The 16,629-nt window shown below is 41.8% G+C and overlaps 1 protein-coding gene and 20 non-coding genes across 21 annotated transcripts; 1 reads left to right on the forward strand and 20 right to left on the reverse strand.

The window, feature by feature from the left end:
• The first annotated feature begins 5,527 nt into the window (after positions 1-5,527).
• On the forward strand, positions 5,528-16,230 carry cpa4 (carboxypeptidase A4). The gene is made up of 11 exons (XM_088417934.1): positions 5,528-5,688; positions 6,392-6,467; positions 6,547-6,681; positions 7,355-7,453; positions 7,550-7,651; positions 7,731-7,832; positions 14,302-14,412; positions 15,061-15,151; positions 15,214-15,413; positions 15,622-15,706; positions 15,929-16,230. The coding sequence occupies exons 1-11, from the start codon at positions 5,603-5,605 to the stop codon at positions 16,114-16,116; spliced, it is 1,275 nt and encodes a 424-aa protein (XP_088274060.1). The 5' UTR covers positions 5,528-5,602; the 3' UTR covers positions 16,117-16,230.
• trnah-gug (transfer RNA histidin (anticodon GUG)) lies at positions 8,071-8,142 on the reverse strand. The gene has a single exon. It is a non-coding gene; the product is annotated as a tRNA-His (tRNA).
• On the reverse strand, positions 8,371-8,443 carry trnar-acg (transfer RNA arginine (anticodon ACG)). Its single transcript has one exon. It is a non-coding gene; the product is annotated as a tRNA-Arg (tRNA).
• trnar-acg (transfer RNA arginine (anticodon ACG)) lies at positions 8,603-8,675 on the reverse strand. Its single transcript has one exon. It is a non-coding gene; the product is annotated as a tRNA-Arg (tRNA).
• trnah-gug (transfer RNA histidin (anticodon GUG)) lies at positions 8,993-9,064 on the reverse strand. Its single transcript has one exon. It is a non-coding gene; the product is annotated as a tRNA-His (tRNA).
• On the reverse strand, positions 9,267-9,339 carry trnar-acg (transfer RNA arginine (anticodon ACG)). The gene has a single exon. It is a non-coding gene; the product is annotated as a tRNA-Arg (tRNA).
• trnar-acg (transfer RNA arginine (anticodon ACG)) lies at positions 9,923-9,995 on the reverse strand. The gene has a single exon. It is a non-coding gene; the product is annotated as a tRNA-Arg (tRNA).
• On the reverse strand, positions 10,092-10,163 carry trnah-gug (transfer RNA histidin (anticodon GUG)). The gene has a single exon. It is a non-coding gene; the product is annotated as a tRNA-His (tRNA).
• On the reverse strand, positions 10,237-10,309 carry trnar-acg (transfer RNA arginine (anticodon ACG)). Its single transcript has one exon. It is a non-coding gene; the product is annotated as a tRNA-Arg (tRNA).
• trnah-gug (transfer RNA histidin (anticodon GUG)) lies at positions 10,402-10,473 on the reverse strand. The gene has a single exon. It is a non-coding gene; the product is annotated as a tRNA-His (tRNA).
• Positions 11,323-11,395, reverse strand: trnar-acg (transfer RNA arginine (anticodon ACG)). Its single transcript has one exon. It is a non-coding gene; the product is annotated as a tRNA-Arg (tRNA).
• trnah-gug (transfer RNA histidin (anticodon GUG)) lies at positions 11,508-11,579 on the reverse strand. Its single transcript has one exon. It is a non-coding gene; the product is annotated as a tRNA-His (tRNA).
• On the reverse strand, positions 11,782-11,854 carry trnah-aug (transfer RNA histidin (anticodon AUG)). The gene has a single exon. It is a non-coding gene; the product is annotated as a tRNA-His (tRNA).
• On the reverse strand, positions 11,980-12,052 carry trnar-acg (transfer RNA arginine (anticodon ACG)). The gene has a single exon. It is a non-coding gene; the product is annotated as a tRNA-Arg (tRNA).
• trnar-acg (transfer RNA arginine (anticodon ACG)) lies at positions 12,201-12,273 on the reverse strand. Its single transcript has one exon. It is a non-coding gene; the product is annotated as a tRNA-Arg (tRNA).
• On the reverse strand, positions 12,370-12,441 carry trnah-gug (transfer RNA histidin (anticodon GUG)). Its single transcript has one exon. It is a non-coding gene; the product is annotated as a tRNA-His (tRNA).
• On the reverse strand, positions 12,614-12,686 carry trnar-acg (transfer RNA arginine (anticodon ACG)). The gene has a single exon. It is a non-coding gene; the product is annotated as a tRNA-Arg (tRNA).
• Positions 12,784-12,855, reverse strand: trnah-gug (transfer RNA histidin (anticodon GUG)). The gene has a single exon. It is a non-coding gene; the product is annotated as a tRNA-His (tRNA).
• Positions 13,123-13,195, reverse strand: trnar-acg (transfer RNA arginine (anticodon ACG)). Its single transcript has one exon. It is a non-coding gene; the product is annotated as a tRNA-Arg (tRNA).
• On the reverse strand, positions 13,564-13,636 carry trnar-acg (transfer RNA arginine (anticodon ACG)). Its single transcript has one exon. It is a non-coding gene; the product is annotated as a tRNA-Arg (tRNA).
• trnah-gug (transfer RNA histidin (anticodon GUG)) lies at positions 13,750-13,821 on the reverse strand. The gene has a single exon. It is a non-coding gene; the product is annotated as a tRNA-His (tRNA).
• Positions 16,231-16,629: the final 399 nt, after the last annotated feature.

Below are 16,629 nucleotides of genomic sequence, written 5' to 3' on the forward strand. Positions count from 1 at the left end.
ATGTCCACTTCTGCCAGTGAGTGACAGACGCAAACCCCTTTCCATCACTACTTAGTTTGTGGTTTTTGTATTAAGTTTCTCGTCCTTTAGTGGTGGGCTACAGACCAGGCGTATGTCAGTGACGGAGAGACGGAATGCCTACCTCGGTTCTGACGGAATCTCCACTTCTACCGGTGACTGACAAATACAATGACCAACGGAAACACTCTTTCCGTCTTTTTTGAAAAAAATGTTAGCAAAATGAAGGACAAAGGACAGGCCGCCCCTTTTTTATTTTAATACAGTGGGCCCCCGTGTTACAGCGTCCCTGGCTTATGTTTTTTTTCATGTTGCAATGTGGAATTCTGGGTATTTTCCCTGCTTTGCGACAAAAACAACTGTCATGACCCTATGGGGTTGGCTGTATTTGTGTCGTTTAGTCTCCATCTGCAGGCGTTTTTAGGTAATTGCACTTATTTTCAGTTGCCGTCAATGCCTCCATGCAGCGCGTCACTACAATGCCGGTCTGCTATTGGGTCTGCTACTGGTTGTCCTCACTCGTTTGAAAATGGCGGAACGGTAAAGCTTTGTTCGATTGTGAGTGGAACAAAACTGTATTTATAGAGTATTTTACTGTTTAATTCAAAGTTGAAAGGGTTAGCTATGGGTCCCAAGATTGCCAGTGGTGGTAAAGAGAAGTAAGAAGATGATTTATAGGAAACAAAGCTGGAGATGATCAAGAAATACGAAGAAAGCTAGCCTGGGCTAGGGAATATGGGCAAAACTAGCGCCACTCAAAGGTAAATAAATCATTTATGATGCTTTCTGATTGTATACATGTATATTAAATATACACTGCACTTACTTATACTATTTTGGTACCGGGGTTCTAAACGCATTAGCTGTTTAAAATAGGTTTGGATTGCCCGCCATACGGCGAATTCGCCCGACGAGCCCGAGCGCGGAACGGGTTGATCCCGTAACACGGGGGCCCGCTGCAACTTGATCCGAGTCGGTACGAGAAAGCTCACCACCCTCCGCAACTCGGCCACCGAGGGAATCGCACGTTGCGCCTTCCCCTTCGCCAGTTTGCCGCGCCAAAGCAATAAAGCGCACTAGAACAAGCTCAGCATGAATCTCGCTTTGCGTCCCCCGTACGCAGCCCGCTTCTTATTTCCCACGGGCGCGGAATACGCACGCTAGCGGGATCGGCCGCCAATTAGCAACGGCGGATGCGGATTTGACCGGATCCCAAAGAGCCGGACCTCGGAGGGCGCCGCGCGTCCCCCAGTTGTCCCGGCGAGCGCAAGGGGACACTCGGGACCCGGAGCAACATCTCCCGCTATTAATAGAAGCGGAGGGGGTGTCTCTGTGGCTAAATATAAGCCCGTCCTTTCCTTTTCGTGCCCGGCGTTCTATTTCTGGCCTCTCCCAGGCCTCCCTAAGCTCCGGAAATCTTTTTTTGGAACGTTACGTAAGAAGGCGCCGATCCTTAAGGCGTACCGTGCGGACTTTGAGAATGAAACATTACATCACTGCCGAGACGCGGCGGGTCAGTATTAAGAGATCGAGCACGTAATCGCGCCGCAAACATGCAAAGTTGGGTCACAACGCCACCTTCTCAAAAGTGCGGGATGAAAAATGCGTCGGCTGCCGCCGATATGAAAAGTTGGCTTCCGAATGAAGCCTGAATACTTTTTGCACTATAAGAGCAGCTAAACAACTTGAATTTTCTCAAAAGCGGACGTGCGCCTTATACGGCGCATAAACTGCGACTTTTCTTTTTTGCCACGTAACTTGCCACGTAAATTCTTCAATTTTTACCTCTATTAGGTATTTTTGCCAATTAACATTTTTTTAACACTCTCTTTAGAATTTTGAGATTCGATAATTATATGCTCCAATTGTAAAGCAATTTATATGGTGGCAGGTTTTGTGAAAAAAAGCATGACTTTCTCAAATAAATCCAGAAACTGGTTTTAAATCAACAAAACAATACATTTTAAGGTTTTTGCTTGTGATTTGATGACAAAACCTTTGTGCAGCTTCTATTCTAAGCGCCTTGTAATGCGGTGCACCTTCTAAATGAAAACACTTTTAAAATAGGCCATTGATTGAAGGTGCGCCTTATAAACCGGCGCGCCTTATAGTGGGGACAATACGATAGCTTGAAATCGTTAGCCCCCCCCCCACCCCCCCCCCCCCAATTCTTCAGATAGTACTTTCAACAAATCTTTATTCTTCATTTCTGATTGTCTATTAACTGATTTATCGGATTGTTTTGTTTACGTTCCTTTAGCACAGCTCCACCACTGTAGCTTCTATTCTATGCTCCTTATACTGTGGTACAAAAATTTTTGTTATATGGGCCTTTCATTGAAAGCGCGCCTTATAATCAGGTGCGCCTTATAGTGCGAAATAGTGCGTGGCTTGGAGCGGCTTACGCTATTTACATGTAACATTCCTGCTATGCAAAACTGATCGAAACTCAAGCAAGCAATTAGCAAAGTAGCTAAGGTTGACGTTTTCCTCCCGCGTTGCGAATGTCGGCTAGGAACATGTCGGGCCCGCCCCCATCGCGCCGGCTAAATCTCGCCCGTGCGAGCCGCGGAGGCAAGCTTATGTAATCCTCATGTGTAGACGTCTGAAGGGCTCATAATCATAAAGCGCATGTGAATGGAGAGCGCTGTCATTATTGAGTGTGATCACGGCTTTTTATAGCTCGCTTCCTTGTGTTTACGCCTGGAAACATACAAGTGGTGTGGCAAAAGTCTTGTGAAGAGAATGTTCATTGATGCGGTCAGCGTCGTTATTTCGGATTTCATACCGAGTCGCCGCTAAAAATAGCTTCACCGAATTGCGGCTTTCATTCATGATGTCTTTTTGGAGGGGGGATATCTGTTACAAAAATACAAAGATCTATTCTTTATATCATCGTATTTCTTGGGAAACTTTGCAAATTTGTTCCCTCGTATGAACCGAGCAAAATGGGAGGGAAACGAGAGGGGTGTGGTGTGGTGTGTACAACATAAGAGAAAAAAAATACAATGAATGACCAGAAAAAAGACAGAAATCAGTGTAAATGTAAATACAAACGCATATAAATAAAACATAATAAAACAAAAAAATGAAAAACAAAAAACTTTTTTATTTAAATAATTTTATTTAAATTTTATTTATATTATTTATTATTTATTATTTATTTATTTATTTAAATTTTATTTAAATATAAAAAACATAACATATAATACAAAGGAAAAAGACATGAAAAACGTAAAATTGAAAAATAAAAAACTACATCCCGCGAGATGATTTTGTAACGTAAAGTATAAAAATGAGCAGAATTTGTTTCAATCACAAACACTTTATGGTTAATAGTAATGTTAATGTTTTAGGAATAATAGCGCTTGTGCTAATTTGTACAGTAGTAAAAAAAAAAAAAAAATCCGAAGGTGTTGTTTTAAAGTTAATTACAAATATAACCGTGATTTTATTGGTCCAGCCCACTTGGGAATATATTTGACACAGTTGAAATGTATTCAAAATAGTTTAAAAAATGAATTCATTGTTAACGTATTCACTGCCGATTGAATATCCTGTAAACTGCGCGTGTTTTGTCTACGACCGATAAAAGTATACCATAAAAAAAAATAATAATTGAAGGTGTCACTTAAATGAAGAAAGTGTGCGGGACGTTCGTGAGAATTATTCATAGATTCTGCACCCGCGTAAAAGTTTAATGGCAGCATGAAAAAAGTCTTTACATGAAGATGTGAGCGTAATGGCTTTTCTTTCTCCCCTTTTTCCAGCCCCGTCTCCCATCTCCCATCTATAGGATGGAGGCGGCCGCATTGTTCCACCGCGCCCTTATAAATAGATCATGTTACACGTTGATTTCAATATTTCACAAGGGCCGACACTCGCTTGACCATAAATCATTCATTCCTCACTCGTTCATTTCTTTTTGTACGGACGCCGAGGTGCTCGGGATAACTGGGACGCAAAACCGCAGGAAATGGAATTGTGGGACAGGAAAGTGACAGTCGTTTTAACACTGATGGCGTGTATGCACTTTTCTTGAATACAAACGGTGCAGCAGCACATGTAGACGGATTGAACAATACTATAAACGATGCTATTAGAATCAACAATATTTGGGTTGAGGACACATTGTTCTTTTTTTCTCTGTGCCACTTGTCTGCAGAGAAAAAAAAACGTGAACAACACTGAAAATTTAGTTATTCATTTTAAAGTGTGCTCATGATCAAAGTAATAGTGGAAATAAATTAAGAAAGCCGGCGCGACCAAAGAGTAAATAAATGATCTTTTTCAGTTTTGGTTTGAAAAATAAGGCATAAAAAGAAATAAAAGAAGTACTATACAAATAATCCATTATAATAACAAAAAAAAAAAACATGTTAAAAACGAAGCGATTACCACTGGGCGATGTCCTTTCAAGTAAACACAACTGCACTGCCATCTACTGGCTGTAATGAAAAATGCAGTTACTACAAAGGAAGGGCGGAAAACACAACTTTAATTAACAAGCATTTTATATCACAAGTATAAAATGAGCAGAATTTTTTTGATAAATGAAAACGTTTTTTTTTTGTTTTAGTCACAGTGAAGTTGCACTTATAGTATTTAAAAAGAATAATACATTTGAAAATCTTGTTTAAAGCTATATAAATATCTACCGTGATTTTATTGGTCCATCGGTTAGTCGGATAAAATTCAATTTCACTTTAAATTGTCTTACAAAATTATTTTTTCTCCATTATTTTTTCTCCATTTGGGGATTATTAACCAAATATTGTTGTTTATTTTGTAAAAACAATAAGTTTTTTTTTTTTGTCACAGTGAGGTTGCACTTATAGTATTAAAAAAGAAAATACCATTTGAAAATCTTGTTTATAGTTATGTAAATATCTACCGTGATTTTATTGGTCCATCGGTTAGTCGGATAAAATTAAATTTCACTTTAAATTGTCTTACAAAATTATTTTTTCTCACATTTGGGGATTATTTACCAAATATTGTTGTTTATTTTGTAAAAACAACAAAATTAAGCAGTATGACAGCAACATGTTTGAAACCGATTCAGCCACTTGTTTGGTCATCGTTTTCCGTTTTGTAAAATCAAATGTCATATTTTGATTAAACAAAAAAAAACTACACATAAAAAATGGGAATAATTACCGTTGACCAGCTGAAACTGAAAAATGTCGATCAATCAAGTCAACCGCTCTGACGTTCACTCGATTATTAAAATGGCTGTCAATTAATTTGATAACCCCTTAGTTAGCGTTTAATTTTGACATTATTTTCAAGATTTTCTTGGGGCGGGGGGGGTTGAATTCCCATTAAATGTTGTAAAACTGAGCACCTGTCAAACTCAATATGAAATATGAGTCTTTCCCTTCCTGTCACATTTTGGACTTCTGAAAAAAAAAGTGTGAACATTCGGCAGCTGGCAAGCTCCAAAGATTAACAGCAAAAAAAAAAAAAGGAAAGCCCAATCAGCATGTTTTGAGCGATGTGGAACATTTCCTGGGAAGGTGGCAGCTGTTTGACCCGCTCGTATTTAGCTGGGCCGCGGGGCGGCGGCGTGCGCAGCGTAGCGATGAAGATGACGGGACTTTGGGCGCTGCTGCTGCTGCTGCCGCTTCTGCTTGTGGTCCAGGCCCGAGCTGAGCGGGACTTTGCCGGGTATGTGCGCGCTACATTTGCTCTTTTATTTGTTTTTCAAAAGAATTCCTTTTCTCTTTATGCTGATTGAATTGACCTTTGAGAAGACTCTGCTGGATATCTGATGATGAACTCTGCTCTTTGTAAATGTTTATTCATCACGACGATCAACGCTGCAATCAGCGTTTGCGACCCCCCCCTCCCCCGCCTCTCCCAAATTGGGCTGAAAGGTTCATAACATTGTCAAATATTCACGTATTTTTATTTTCAACCTCTCAAAATGTTCAGTGGCATTATACATTCGGACGTTGGTTCAGTCTGCTCGCTTCTTATATTGAAAATAAGGCCGTAACACGAGCTGCTGTTAGCAAGTAAAAATTCAGACGAAATAAAAATGTGCATCTTTGCATCAAAACTTTAAAAAAAAATCCCAATTGTAAATTGCCATTTATAGGGCGCGCACATATTTTTAGTCTTCGCTTCTAGGGAAAAAGTGTGCCTTGTATTTGGAGAATTACGGTAGTTTTTTAATGATATAACGGCTTTATGAAGTGCCTCCCTCACTTGCCATCTGTTCGGGGGAAGGATAATTACACAATTACAGCGAGAGCAAGGCTGTAATTAGCGCTAAACAGCCATTGTAATATTCAATGCGCCTCGTGTCATCATACGGCTTTTGTTGCGCCTTGCAAAAAATATGAACGAGGAGATGAATCTCCCGCAGCCATCAAGTGATCCGGGTCAATGTGCAGTCACAGGAACAGATCCAACTCCTGCGGGTGCTGGAGGAGGAACAGGAGGTGTGCCGACACGCACGCACGCGCAGTACGCAAGCGTCTGTTTTCAAATCGTACTTGACTCCGCTTTCGGCCTCGCCAGCTGGACTTCTGGCTCCATCCGGTCTCCGCTGGTCGGCCCGTGGACATCCGGGTGACTCCTTCGCAGCAGAGCGCCGTCACCGAGTACCTGGACGCGCGCGGCATCCCCTTCGCCGTCATGATTGACAACCTCCAGGTGCTTCTGCATACCTACATATATGGAATTACAAAATGAAGCTTCATGAAGCACTTGTGATATTTAGGTGTGTGTGTGTGTGTGTATGTATATATATATATATATATATATATATATATATATATATATATATATATATATATATATATATATATATATATATATATATGTGGAGAGAGAGATTTTTTTTCTTTTTTTACTCCTTTAATAACGATAAAGGCTAGTGCGGCGGAAATGTATTCAATTTCCACTTCATTGTTAAATCAAGAGTGCCATCTAGAGGAGTCAAAACATTACAAATGCTATATATACTGTGTGTATCCTTTTAATTTAGTATTTATTTTTCAAACTATTTATTTATTTTATACACACACACACACACATATATATATATATATATATATATATATATATATATATATATATATATTTTTTTTTTATTTTTTTTTTTTATCTTTTTGTGTGCGTGTGTGTGTGTGTGTGTGTGTTTGTGTAAAGTGATTCAAGTATAGTTCAAATTTCAAGTGATGACATTTGCCATTTTGAGGTCTATACACGAATTCCGCGCAATAGCTCTTTCCAGTGAGATCTCTGCAATAAAAAAATGACAGATTTCAAAGTAGAACAATTCAGTTGACGCACTTGCATTTTTTTTTCACCACGTCACATTCAGGAGCTTCTGGACAAAGAGAAAGCAGAGATGGAGGAGAACCAGAGGAAGGAGCGCAGCAGTGGGAGCTTCAATTTTGGGGCCTATCATCGTCTGGAGACCGTATAGGCTTTGTTTTTATGAGAATATTTTTTCAATTGTTTGAAACTCCTTCTGTTTTACATCTCATGAGATGGTGTGTGTACAACGCTTCCACAGATCTACAGCTGGATGGACACATTGGTTGCTGAGCACCCTCAATTGGTAACAAAGGAGCTTATCGGGCATTCTTACGAAAACAGGCCCATGTATGTGCTCAAGGTAATAGCTTCTTGTTGGCTTTGTTTTTTTCTTCAAAAGCCTTTTAACTCTCCTGTTGCTGATTGTGTTTCCTGTGTAGTTTAGCACGGGGGGCACCAAGCGTCCCGCCATCTGGATCGACACCGGCATCCACTCCAGAGAGTGGGTGTCTCAGGCCACTGGGGTGTGGACGGCCAACAAGGTAAACAATTTAAAAAAAGGAAACTTGAATGTTCAGCACAATTTACAAAACACATTCATTTTGATTTAGCTTGACCCTCCAAAAGTTTGACACGAGCTAGCGAGGAGTCCGACCCAAAATCTTCCGATCCGTAGTCAGTCGCGTTATCCATTGCGCTACTAGCTCATAGATTTGTGTCAAGCACTTTTTCGGAGAATTTCCTCTTTCTATATTGTACGTATATTCAGAAAAACACACGTGCCATGACCCGGATTCGAACCGGGGTTGCTGCGGCCACAACGCAGAGTACTGACCACTATACGATCATGGCCGCCGTGGTTGAGGAGTTGTCCAGGTCGAAGTGATCTGCATAAATCCGAAGCGCGCATATACTCATTGACTCATGACCAAGCGTTTTTAATCCCTGACACTTGAAAATAAAATAAATAGCCACCTGGGACTGCATGGATTTAAATTGGGGACATTTTGCATGAAAGTGGCTCACAGATTTTTTTTTTTTCCTTATTGGTGGTTTTGAATTACCTTCAAAAAGAAAACACGAGCTAGCCAGGAGTCGAACCTGGAATCTTCTGATCCGTAGTCAGACGCGTTATCCATTGCGCCACTAGCCCTTATAATTAAGAAAATCTTTCTCTGTAAACAAATGTGGAGGATACTTCCTGTTTCTATAATCGGAATATTTTCAGTCAACAGCGAATAGAGAAGACGATCACGTCTACGAGCACAGCATGTTTTGTATTAGCGTTAGCGCTACCTTCAAAAAGCTAACCTGAGCTAGCCAGGAGTCGAACCTGGAATCTTCTGATCCGTAGTCAGACGCGTTCTCCATTGCGCCACTAGCCCAAAAACTTTCAAAAACTTTTGAAATAAGTTGAGGAAATTTTCCGTTCTTAAAGCAGATATTTTAAGTCAACAGCAAATAAAAAAGACGATTATGTCCACAAGGACAGCGTGTTTTGAATTAGCGTTAGCTCTTCCTTCAAAAAGTTAACCCCGAGCCAGCCAGGAGTCAAACCTGGAATCTTCTGATCCGTAGTCAGACACGATGTCCATTGCGCCACTAGCCCTTTCTCTCTCAACCAGTGCGGAAAATAGTTCCTGTTTCTGAAAAAACAAATATTTTCGGTCAAAAGTGAATAGAATAGATGGCGTTTTGCGATTGCCGTGACCCGGATTTGAACCGGGGTTGCTGCGGCCACAACGCAGAGTACTAACCGCTATACCATCACGGCCACAGGAATGTTTTTAACCAACGGAGTTGAACCCGTTCAGGTGCAATTAATGTGCAACATGGCTGCATGTCAATATGTCAGCAATTAAGTAACAACCATTTTTACACCCTCCTTTTCATAGCAAACTTATAAATTTAAAGTATCTGTAGATAAATGTACAGTGCGAATATTGAATTCGCTCAACCTCCACTAAAAAGTATCGTGAGCTAGCCAGGAGTCGAACCTAGAATCTTCTGATCCGTAGTCAGACGCGTTATCCATTGCGCCACCAGCCCACATGTTTACGGCAATCTTTCTCTCTAAACAAGTGCGGAGGATATTTCCTGTTCATAAAACACAAATATTTTCAGTCAATAGAGAAAGACATGCTCGACTATTGCCGTGACCCGGATTCGAACCGGGGTTGCTGCGGCCACAACGCAGGGTACTAACCGCTATACGATCACGGCTGCTTATATCCATGGCAAACGCAATCTTGAATACATTCTGGCAGAAGCCTTGTGCACAAAATGAGCCAATGACAATGCTACGCTCGCTCCTGCTCTATGTTTAGACACTCTTTTATCATAACGCTTAAAAATATATAAATAAGTACTTGCGATTGATTGTTTTGACTTATAAAAACCTCAAATTGAATATTTGGAGCTGGATGGGGCAAAAATGTCAAATTGACATGACGAATTGTGATATTGGTTGTTTGCAAAACATTCCACAAGTCCAGCCTCATCTAAACGACATTTTTCTTGCTTCTGTGCTGCTGTTTTGGTTAGCGTGCACTCAGCTGTTAGTTCATGTCATCTGGAAGATAATTGAGCTCCTGCAACAATTAGTGTGAGCTCAACCTTCAAAAAGGAAACCCAAGCTAGCCAGGAGTCGAACCTGGAATCTTCTGATCCGTAGTCAGACGCGTTATCCATTGCGCCACTAGCCCATTTGTTGACATAGACCTTTCTCTCTCGTGCGAAGGATATTTCCTGGTCCTAAAATACAAGTCGAAAATAGAACAGAAAAAGACATGCTCGACTATTGCCGTGACCCGGATTCGAACCGGGGTTGCTGCGGCCACAACGCAGGGTACTAACCACTATACGATCACGGCCGCTGATATTAGCTGACTACACAAATTTGAACCCATTTGAACTAGTCTGACCCCGGCCTTCAAAAAGCTAACCCAAGCTAGCCAGGAGTCGAACCTAGAATCTTCTGATCCGTAGTCAGACGCGTTATCCATTGCGCCACTAGCTCGTGTTTACGTGTGAAGCACTCGCTATGAGAATTTCCTGCTTCTATATTGTACCTATAGTCTAGTCAACAGCAAATAGAAAAAAAAACCCAACTGCCGTGACCCGGATTCGAACCGGGGTTGCTGCGGCCACAACGCAGAGTACTGACCGCTATACGATCACGGCCGCTGCTCATGACCTCAACTGAGCCCACTCAGGTTGAAGTGATGTGCAAGCAGTATAATGATTTTCACACAATTATTTATCCTAATACTTGAAAAAAAATATATAAATAACTGCATGGGATTAAATGTCTGGAGTCTTAAAATGTAGAAATACTGACATGATGTAATCTTAATATTGGTTGCTGCAACACGTTGAAATGAAATAAAATTACGCCATGAAAACACTCAAGCGAGCTAGCCAGGAGTCGAACCTAGAATCTTCTGATCTGTAGTCAGACGCGTTATCCATTGCGCCACTTGCTCATAAGCGCACATCAACCACCTTCTAAACATTGGAGTAAATTTCCTGTTCCTCAGTTTTCCGGCAAACGTAAAAAAGAAATGGACTGTAGGTGCCGTGACCCGGACTCGAACCGGGGTTGCTGCGGCCACAACGCAGAGTACTAACCTCTATACGATCACGGCCGCTAACGACACAGGCAAATGAACCTATGCAGGTAGAACTGGCGTGCAAAATAACGCTAATATGTTGTCACTGAATCATTACCAACCATTTTTAAAGCCTCCTTTATCCTAACACTTGAAAAAAATATAAGTAACTACCTGGAATATAATGTCTGGACTCTTAAAAACGTTCAAACGCATCTTTGGGACTGAATGGGGCGAAAATGGCAACCTGACGTTCATACTGCTTGTTTGCAACGACTCTACTGATCTAAAAGGCTGTTTACTTGCTTCTGTGCTGCTGTTTTGGTTAGCGTAGACTCAGCTATTAGTTCATGCCAAGGACTTCCATCGGTTTAAGCAGGAAATTTGAATTAGCATGACCTGTCCCTTCAAAAACATAACCTGAGCTAGCCAGGAGTCGAACCTAGAATCTTCTGATCCGTAGTCAGACGCGTTATCCATTGCGCCACTAGCCCATATATATTTGCAGGAACCTGTCTGTCTAAACCAGTGCGGAAGACATTTCCTGTTTCTAAAAAAACTAATACGTATTTTCAACAGTGAATAGAAGAGATGACGTTTCACAATTGCCGTGACCCGGATTCGAACCGGGGTTGCTGCGGCCACAACGCAGAGTACTAACCGCTATACCATCACGGCCGCCGGAACGTTATTAACCAACGAAGTTGAACCCATTCAGGTGCAATTAATGTGCAACATGGCTGCATGTCAATATGTCAGCAATTAAGTAACAACCATTTTTACACTCTCCTTTTCATAGCAAACTTATAAATTTAAAGTATCTGTAATTAAATGCACAGTGTGAATACTGAATTAGCTTGACCTCCACTAAAAAGTATCCTGGGCTAGCCAGGAGTCAAACCTAGAATCTTCTGATCCATAGTCAGACGCGTTATCCATTGCGCCACTAGCCCATATGTATATGAAAAACTTTCTCTGTAAACAAGTGCGGAGGATATTTCCTGTTCCTTTAATGTGAATATTTTCAGTCAACAGTGAAGAGAGAATTAGCGTCAGCTCTACCTTCGAAAAGCTAACCTGAGCTAGCCAGGAGTCGAACCTGGAATCTCCTGATCCGTAGTCAGACGCGTTCTCCATTGCGCCACTAGCCCATGTGTTTGCGTCACTTTCGAAATAAGTTGGGGAAATTTTCCGTTCCTAAAGCAGATATTTTAAGTCAACAGCAAATAAAAAAGACGATTATGTCCACAAGGACAGCGTGTTTTGAATTAGCGTTAGCTCTACCTTCAAAAGCTAACCTGAGCTAGCCAGGAGTCGAACCTGGAATCTTCTGATCCGTAGTCAGACGCGTTATCCATTGCGCCACTAGCCCATTTGTTGACATAAACCTTTCTCTCTCGTGCGAAGAATATTTCCTGGTCCTAAAATACAAATAGAAAATAGAACAGAAAAAGACATGCTCGACTATTGCCGTGACCCGGATTCGAACCGGGGTTGCTGCGGCCACAACGCAGAGTACTAACCACTATACGATCACGGCCGTAGCTGTGGGCTTATGACACCAATTTGAATCCATTCCAGTCGAACCGATGTGCAAAGCATGTCAATGTCAAAACCAACAACTAATACAGCCTCTTTCTTTCATCTTATTAGTGTCTCGTAGTACCGAGGGAGTTTTGAATTAGTCTGATCCTGCCTTCAAAAAGCTTTCCCAAGCTAGCCAGGAGTCGAACCTAGAATCTTCTGATCCGTAGTCAGACGCGTTCTCCATTGCGCCACTAGCTCATGTACTCAGGGTCAGCACTCTCTGAGAATTTCCTCTTTCTATTTTGTACCTATTTTCAGTCAAAAGCAATTAGAAGAAATTATGACCTTTGCTAGCTGCCGTGACCCGGATTCGAACCGGGGTTGCTGCGGCCACAACGCAGAGTACTAACCGCTATACGATCACGGCCACCGTAGAAGCCATTCATGTAGAACTAATGTGCAAAAACCCAGAGTGAGCATGCCAGTATGTTGTTATTGAGTCATTACCAACCAGTTTTAAAACTTCCTTTATCCTAACACTTGAAGAAAATATAAAGAACTACCTTGGATTGAATGTCTGGACTCTTAAAAACGTTCAAACGAATCTTTGGGACTGAATGGGGCGAAAACGTCAACCTGACGTTCATACTGCTTGTTTGCAAAAAATGTGACCTGTCCCCTCAAAATTTGAACATGAGCTAGCCAGGAGTCGAACCTGGAATCTTCTGATCCGTAGTCAGACGCGTTATCCATTGCGCCACTAGCCCATACGTTCGGAGGAACCTTTCTCTCTAAACCAGTGCGGAGGATAGTTCTTGTTTCTAAAAAACAAACATTTTCAGTCTACAGTGAATAGACGAGACAATGTTTGGTGTTTGCCGTGAACCGGATTCGAACCGGGGTTGCTGCGGCCACAACGCAGAGTACTAACCTCTATACGATCACAGCCGCTCAACTGGTCTTGAAAAACAAGGTTGAACCCGTTCAGGTGCAATTGATGTGCAAAAAGGTAGCATGTCAATAATTGAGTAAGCATTTTTACATCCTCCCTTTTCCTAGCAAACTTATAAATCTAAAGTACATGTGAATGAATGCACAGTATGAATATTGATCGACTTCCACTAAGAATGAAACCCGAGCTAGCTAGGAGTCGAACCTAGAATCTTCTGATCCGTAGTCAGACGCGTTATCCATTGCGCCACTGGCCCATATGCTCGAAGGAACCTTTCTCTCTTAACAGTGCGAAGGATATTTCCTTTTTCTAAAAGCAAACATTTTCAGTCAACATTGAAGAGAAGATTCATGGATGGTGTTGTGTGATTGCCGTGACCCGGATTCGAACCGGGGTTGCTGCGGCCACAACGCAGAGTACTAACCGCTATACCATCACGGCCACTGACAAACACAACAAAGAGCCAATGACAAGACTCATATGTTAGGTCCATGTTAGGACCATCCGTCCTAACACTTAAAGCGGCTAAATAAAGAAAAAGAGTAATTTTTTATGTTTATTTCATATTCTACAAATACAATATTAATCAGACTGATGTGTTTAGGGCTGCATAATATTATGATGACAATTTGGGGGTTGACTTCCTCTTCATGCAATATTACATAAGAAGGATCGATGTAGCCAATAACCATTTTGAAACGAATCACTGACTCGTTTCTTCGTTGCTTTCCAAAGTAAAAGACATTTGCAGACGTCTGATTTTGAATAAACATAAATGACAATCAGTCTGCTTTCATAATATTGACTGGACAGTTCATCAACTAATCGATTATCGAAATAGATAGTTCGATTAGCTGTTCATCAATGGAGTCATTTTGACAACTCTCGTAGAGGATACTGACGCTTTATGTCGCCGTTCAGATGGCCACGGATTACGGTACGGACGCGTCTCTGACATCGCTGCTGGACAAAATGGACGTCTATATGCTGATTCTGGCCAATCCTGACGGCTATGCCTACTCGCACACCACCGTAAGTCCACTCCAAAGATGAAAACAAATCTTTTTTTCAGGGCTGATAACTATTAATGGAGGTCCGGGAGGCCAGGATTCGTTTTCAGTAAAAGCAAAAATACCGGTGTCAAAATAAAAGCTCCAGCATCTTGAAATCGTGATACAAAATCGTGATTGTGTATTAAAAAAGTTTGGTGCCTAAAGATTGAAAATCGGCCATTTTCGGCTGACGTTTGAAAGGCTACACACATTATTGTAAAGTAGTGCTGCCGAATATATTTGTTATCGATTGTCATGTCAATTAGTCCATTGATTAATTGAATAATCGGATTAAATTCAATTGTTGAACCATATTCTTTCCCATTTAGAATCATTTTACCAATTGTTTATTTTGTATTTGTATTTGTTATAGATTATTATAGCGATTAGTCCATTGATTAATCGAGTAATCGGATAGAGTCGAGTCGATTGTCATATTTTGATGAATCACAAATTTCACAAAGGGCTAAAGAAATCTGAATAACTACAGTCGACAGGCTGAAATTTCAGGATTTCGATCAATCAAGTTAATGCGCTGACCGCTGATTGGATTCAAGAAACTCTTTTGATTGCCACGCATTTCTAAACGAATAATGGCTTCATCACGTCCGCAATTTTCGCCGCGCAGGATCGAATGTGGCGCAAAACCCGTTCCCAGAACCCGGGCTCCAGATGCCGGGGGGTGGACCCCAACAGGAACTGGGACGCGGGCTTCGGCGGTCAGTATACGCAAACGATTGTCATTGTTGGGAAAGCGGGCTGGAATGCCACTCGGACGCAGGCCCCGGGGCCAGCCGGAACCCCTGCTCCGACGCCTACCGGGGCCCCTCGGCCCACTCGGAGGTGGAGGTGAAGAACGTGGTCAACCTGATCAAGAGGCGCGGCAACTTCAAGGCCTTCGTCTCGGTGCACGCCTACTCGCAGCTGCTCATGTACCCGTACGGCTTCTCCTGCGACCCCGTGACGCATCAGGCCGAATTGGTGAGAAAAAACATAAATCCGCCCAAAACGGACGCAATACCAAGGGCTAACACCAGTAAAAAGTTCATTCTTAGTCTATAATTTTAGCCTATAATTGAATACTTTTTTTTTTTTTTGGTTTGGGGGTGGTATCACCAGTGTATTTGATTCTGTATTGATTGGATTTACTGTACGTTCATTTGCGTGGGTCATTTTCGCTTCTTCGAAGGATGCCCTGGGCAGAGCTGCGGTGCAGAAACTGACGTCGCTTTATGGCACTCGCTACAAGGTTGGAAGCATCTGTAGAATCATCTGTAAGTACATTCTCCCTCTAACCCTGAGCCAGGACTGCACAAAGCATCAGATTCTTGTAGAATGCAATTTTAGCATAGTCCTTCGGCTCCTCAACTACTGTAATTGACTTGAATTGCTTTAATTGCGACGTCATAACAATACTACCATTGAGCGCCCCTGCCGCAAACTCACAACGATAACCCACCAAAATCCATCGTAAAAAATGACTAATGTGCCCGTAGACCAAGCCAGCGGCGGAAGCATCGACTGGGCCTACAACCTGGGCATCAAGTACTCCTTCGCTTTCGAGCTGAGGGACACGGGTCGCTACGGGTTCATCCTGCCGGCAAATCAGATCATCCCCACCGCCTCCGAGACCTGGCTGGCGCTCAAGCACATCATGGAGTACACGCGCGACCATCCTTACTAAGGCTGCCGGGGAGGCTTGAAAAACAACGCGCTTGGTACTGAGCAGGTGCTGTGCTTTCGTTTTTTTTTCAACGTTTTTTCAGCGGTCGCATAAATAAACACGAAGAGCATAATACGCCTTTGTACTGTACTTTTTCATTGCCTTGGTGATTCTTTTAGCTCTTCTTGGGCAGGAACAACAGTACAAAAGGGCCAGGTTGTGTTAGCACTGTTTGAAATCTGTGTAGCCCCACTAATGCCCCTCCAGTATTGTATTTTACTTTTAAAAATATTTTGGGTTATTTATTACATTTGTAAAACTTTTAAAATACACCACATGGAGCCTCACGCTCTTGGGGGGAATTTAAAGCCAAAATTTGATGTTGAATGTTCTTTGCACCCTCACTAATCTGAGCACAGTATTATTATTAATATTGTGTTTGTGTAATATGTATTAAAGCAGCACATTGTAGTCCATTTAACCCGTCTCAGGGGGCAGCCATTTTGCCACTTGCTGGCTTATGGAAAAGACATC

Source organism: Hippichthys cyanospilos, chromosome 6 (genome assembly GCF_059441005.1).
Source record: "Hippichthys cyanospilos isolate Australia breed blue-spotted pipefish chromosome 6, RoL_Hcya_1.0, whole genome shotgun sequence".
In the NCBI taxonomy this organism is placed as follows: Eukaryota; Metazoa; Chordata; class Actinopteri; order Syngnathiformes; family Syngnathidae; genus Hippichthys; species Hippichthys cyanospilos.

What these genes read in the sequence shown, in the direction of transcription:
- cpa4 (XM_088417934.1), top strand. Translation starts at nt 5,603, where the DNA reads ATGAAGATGACGGGACTTTGGGCGCTGCTGCTGCTGCTGCCGCTTCTG. An exon ending in CCTATCATCGTCTGGAGACC is followed by an intron (nt 7,454 to 7,549) that starts GTATAGGCTTTG and finishes ACGCTTCCACAG; the next exon opens with ATCTACAGCTGGATGGACAC. An exon ending in ATGCCTACTCGCACACCACC is followed by an intron (nt 14,413 to 15,060) that starts GTAAGTCCACTC and finishes TTCGCCGCGCAG; the next exon opens with GATCGAATGTGGCGCAAAAC.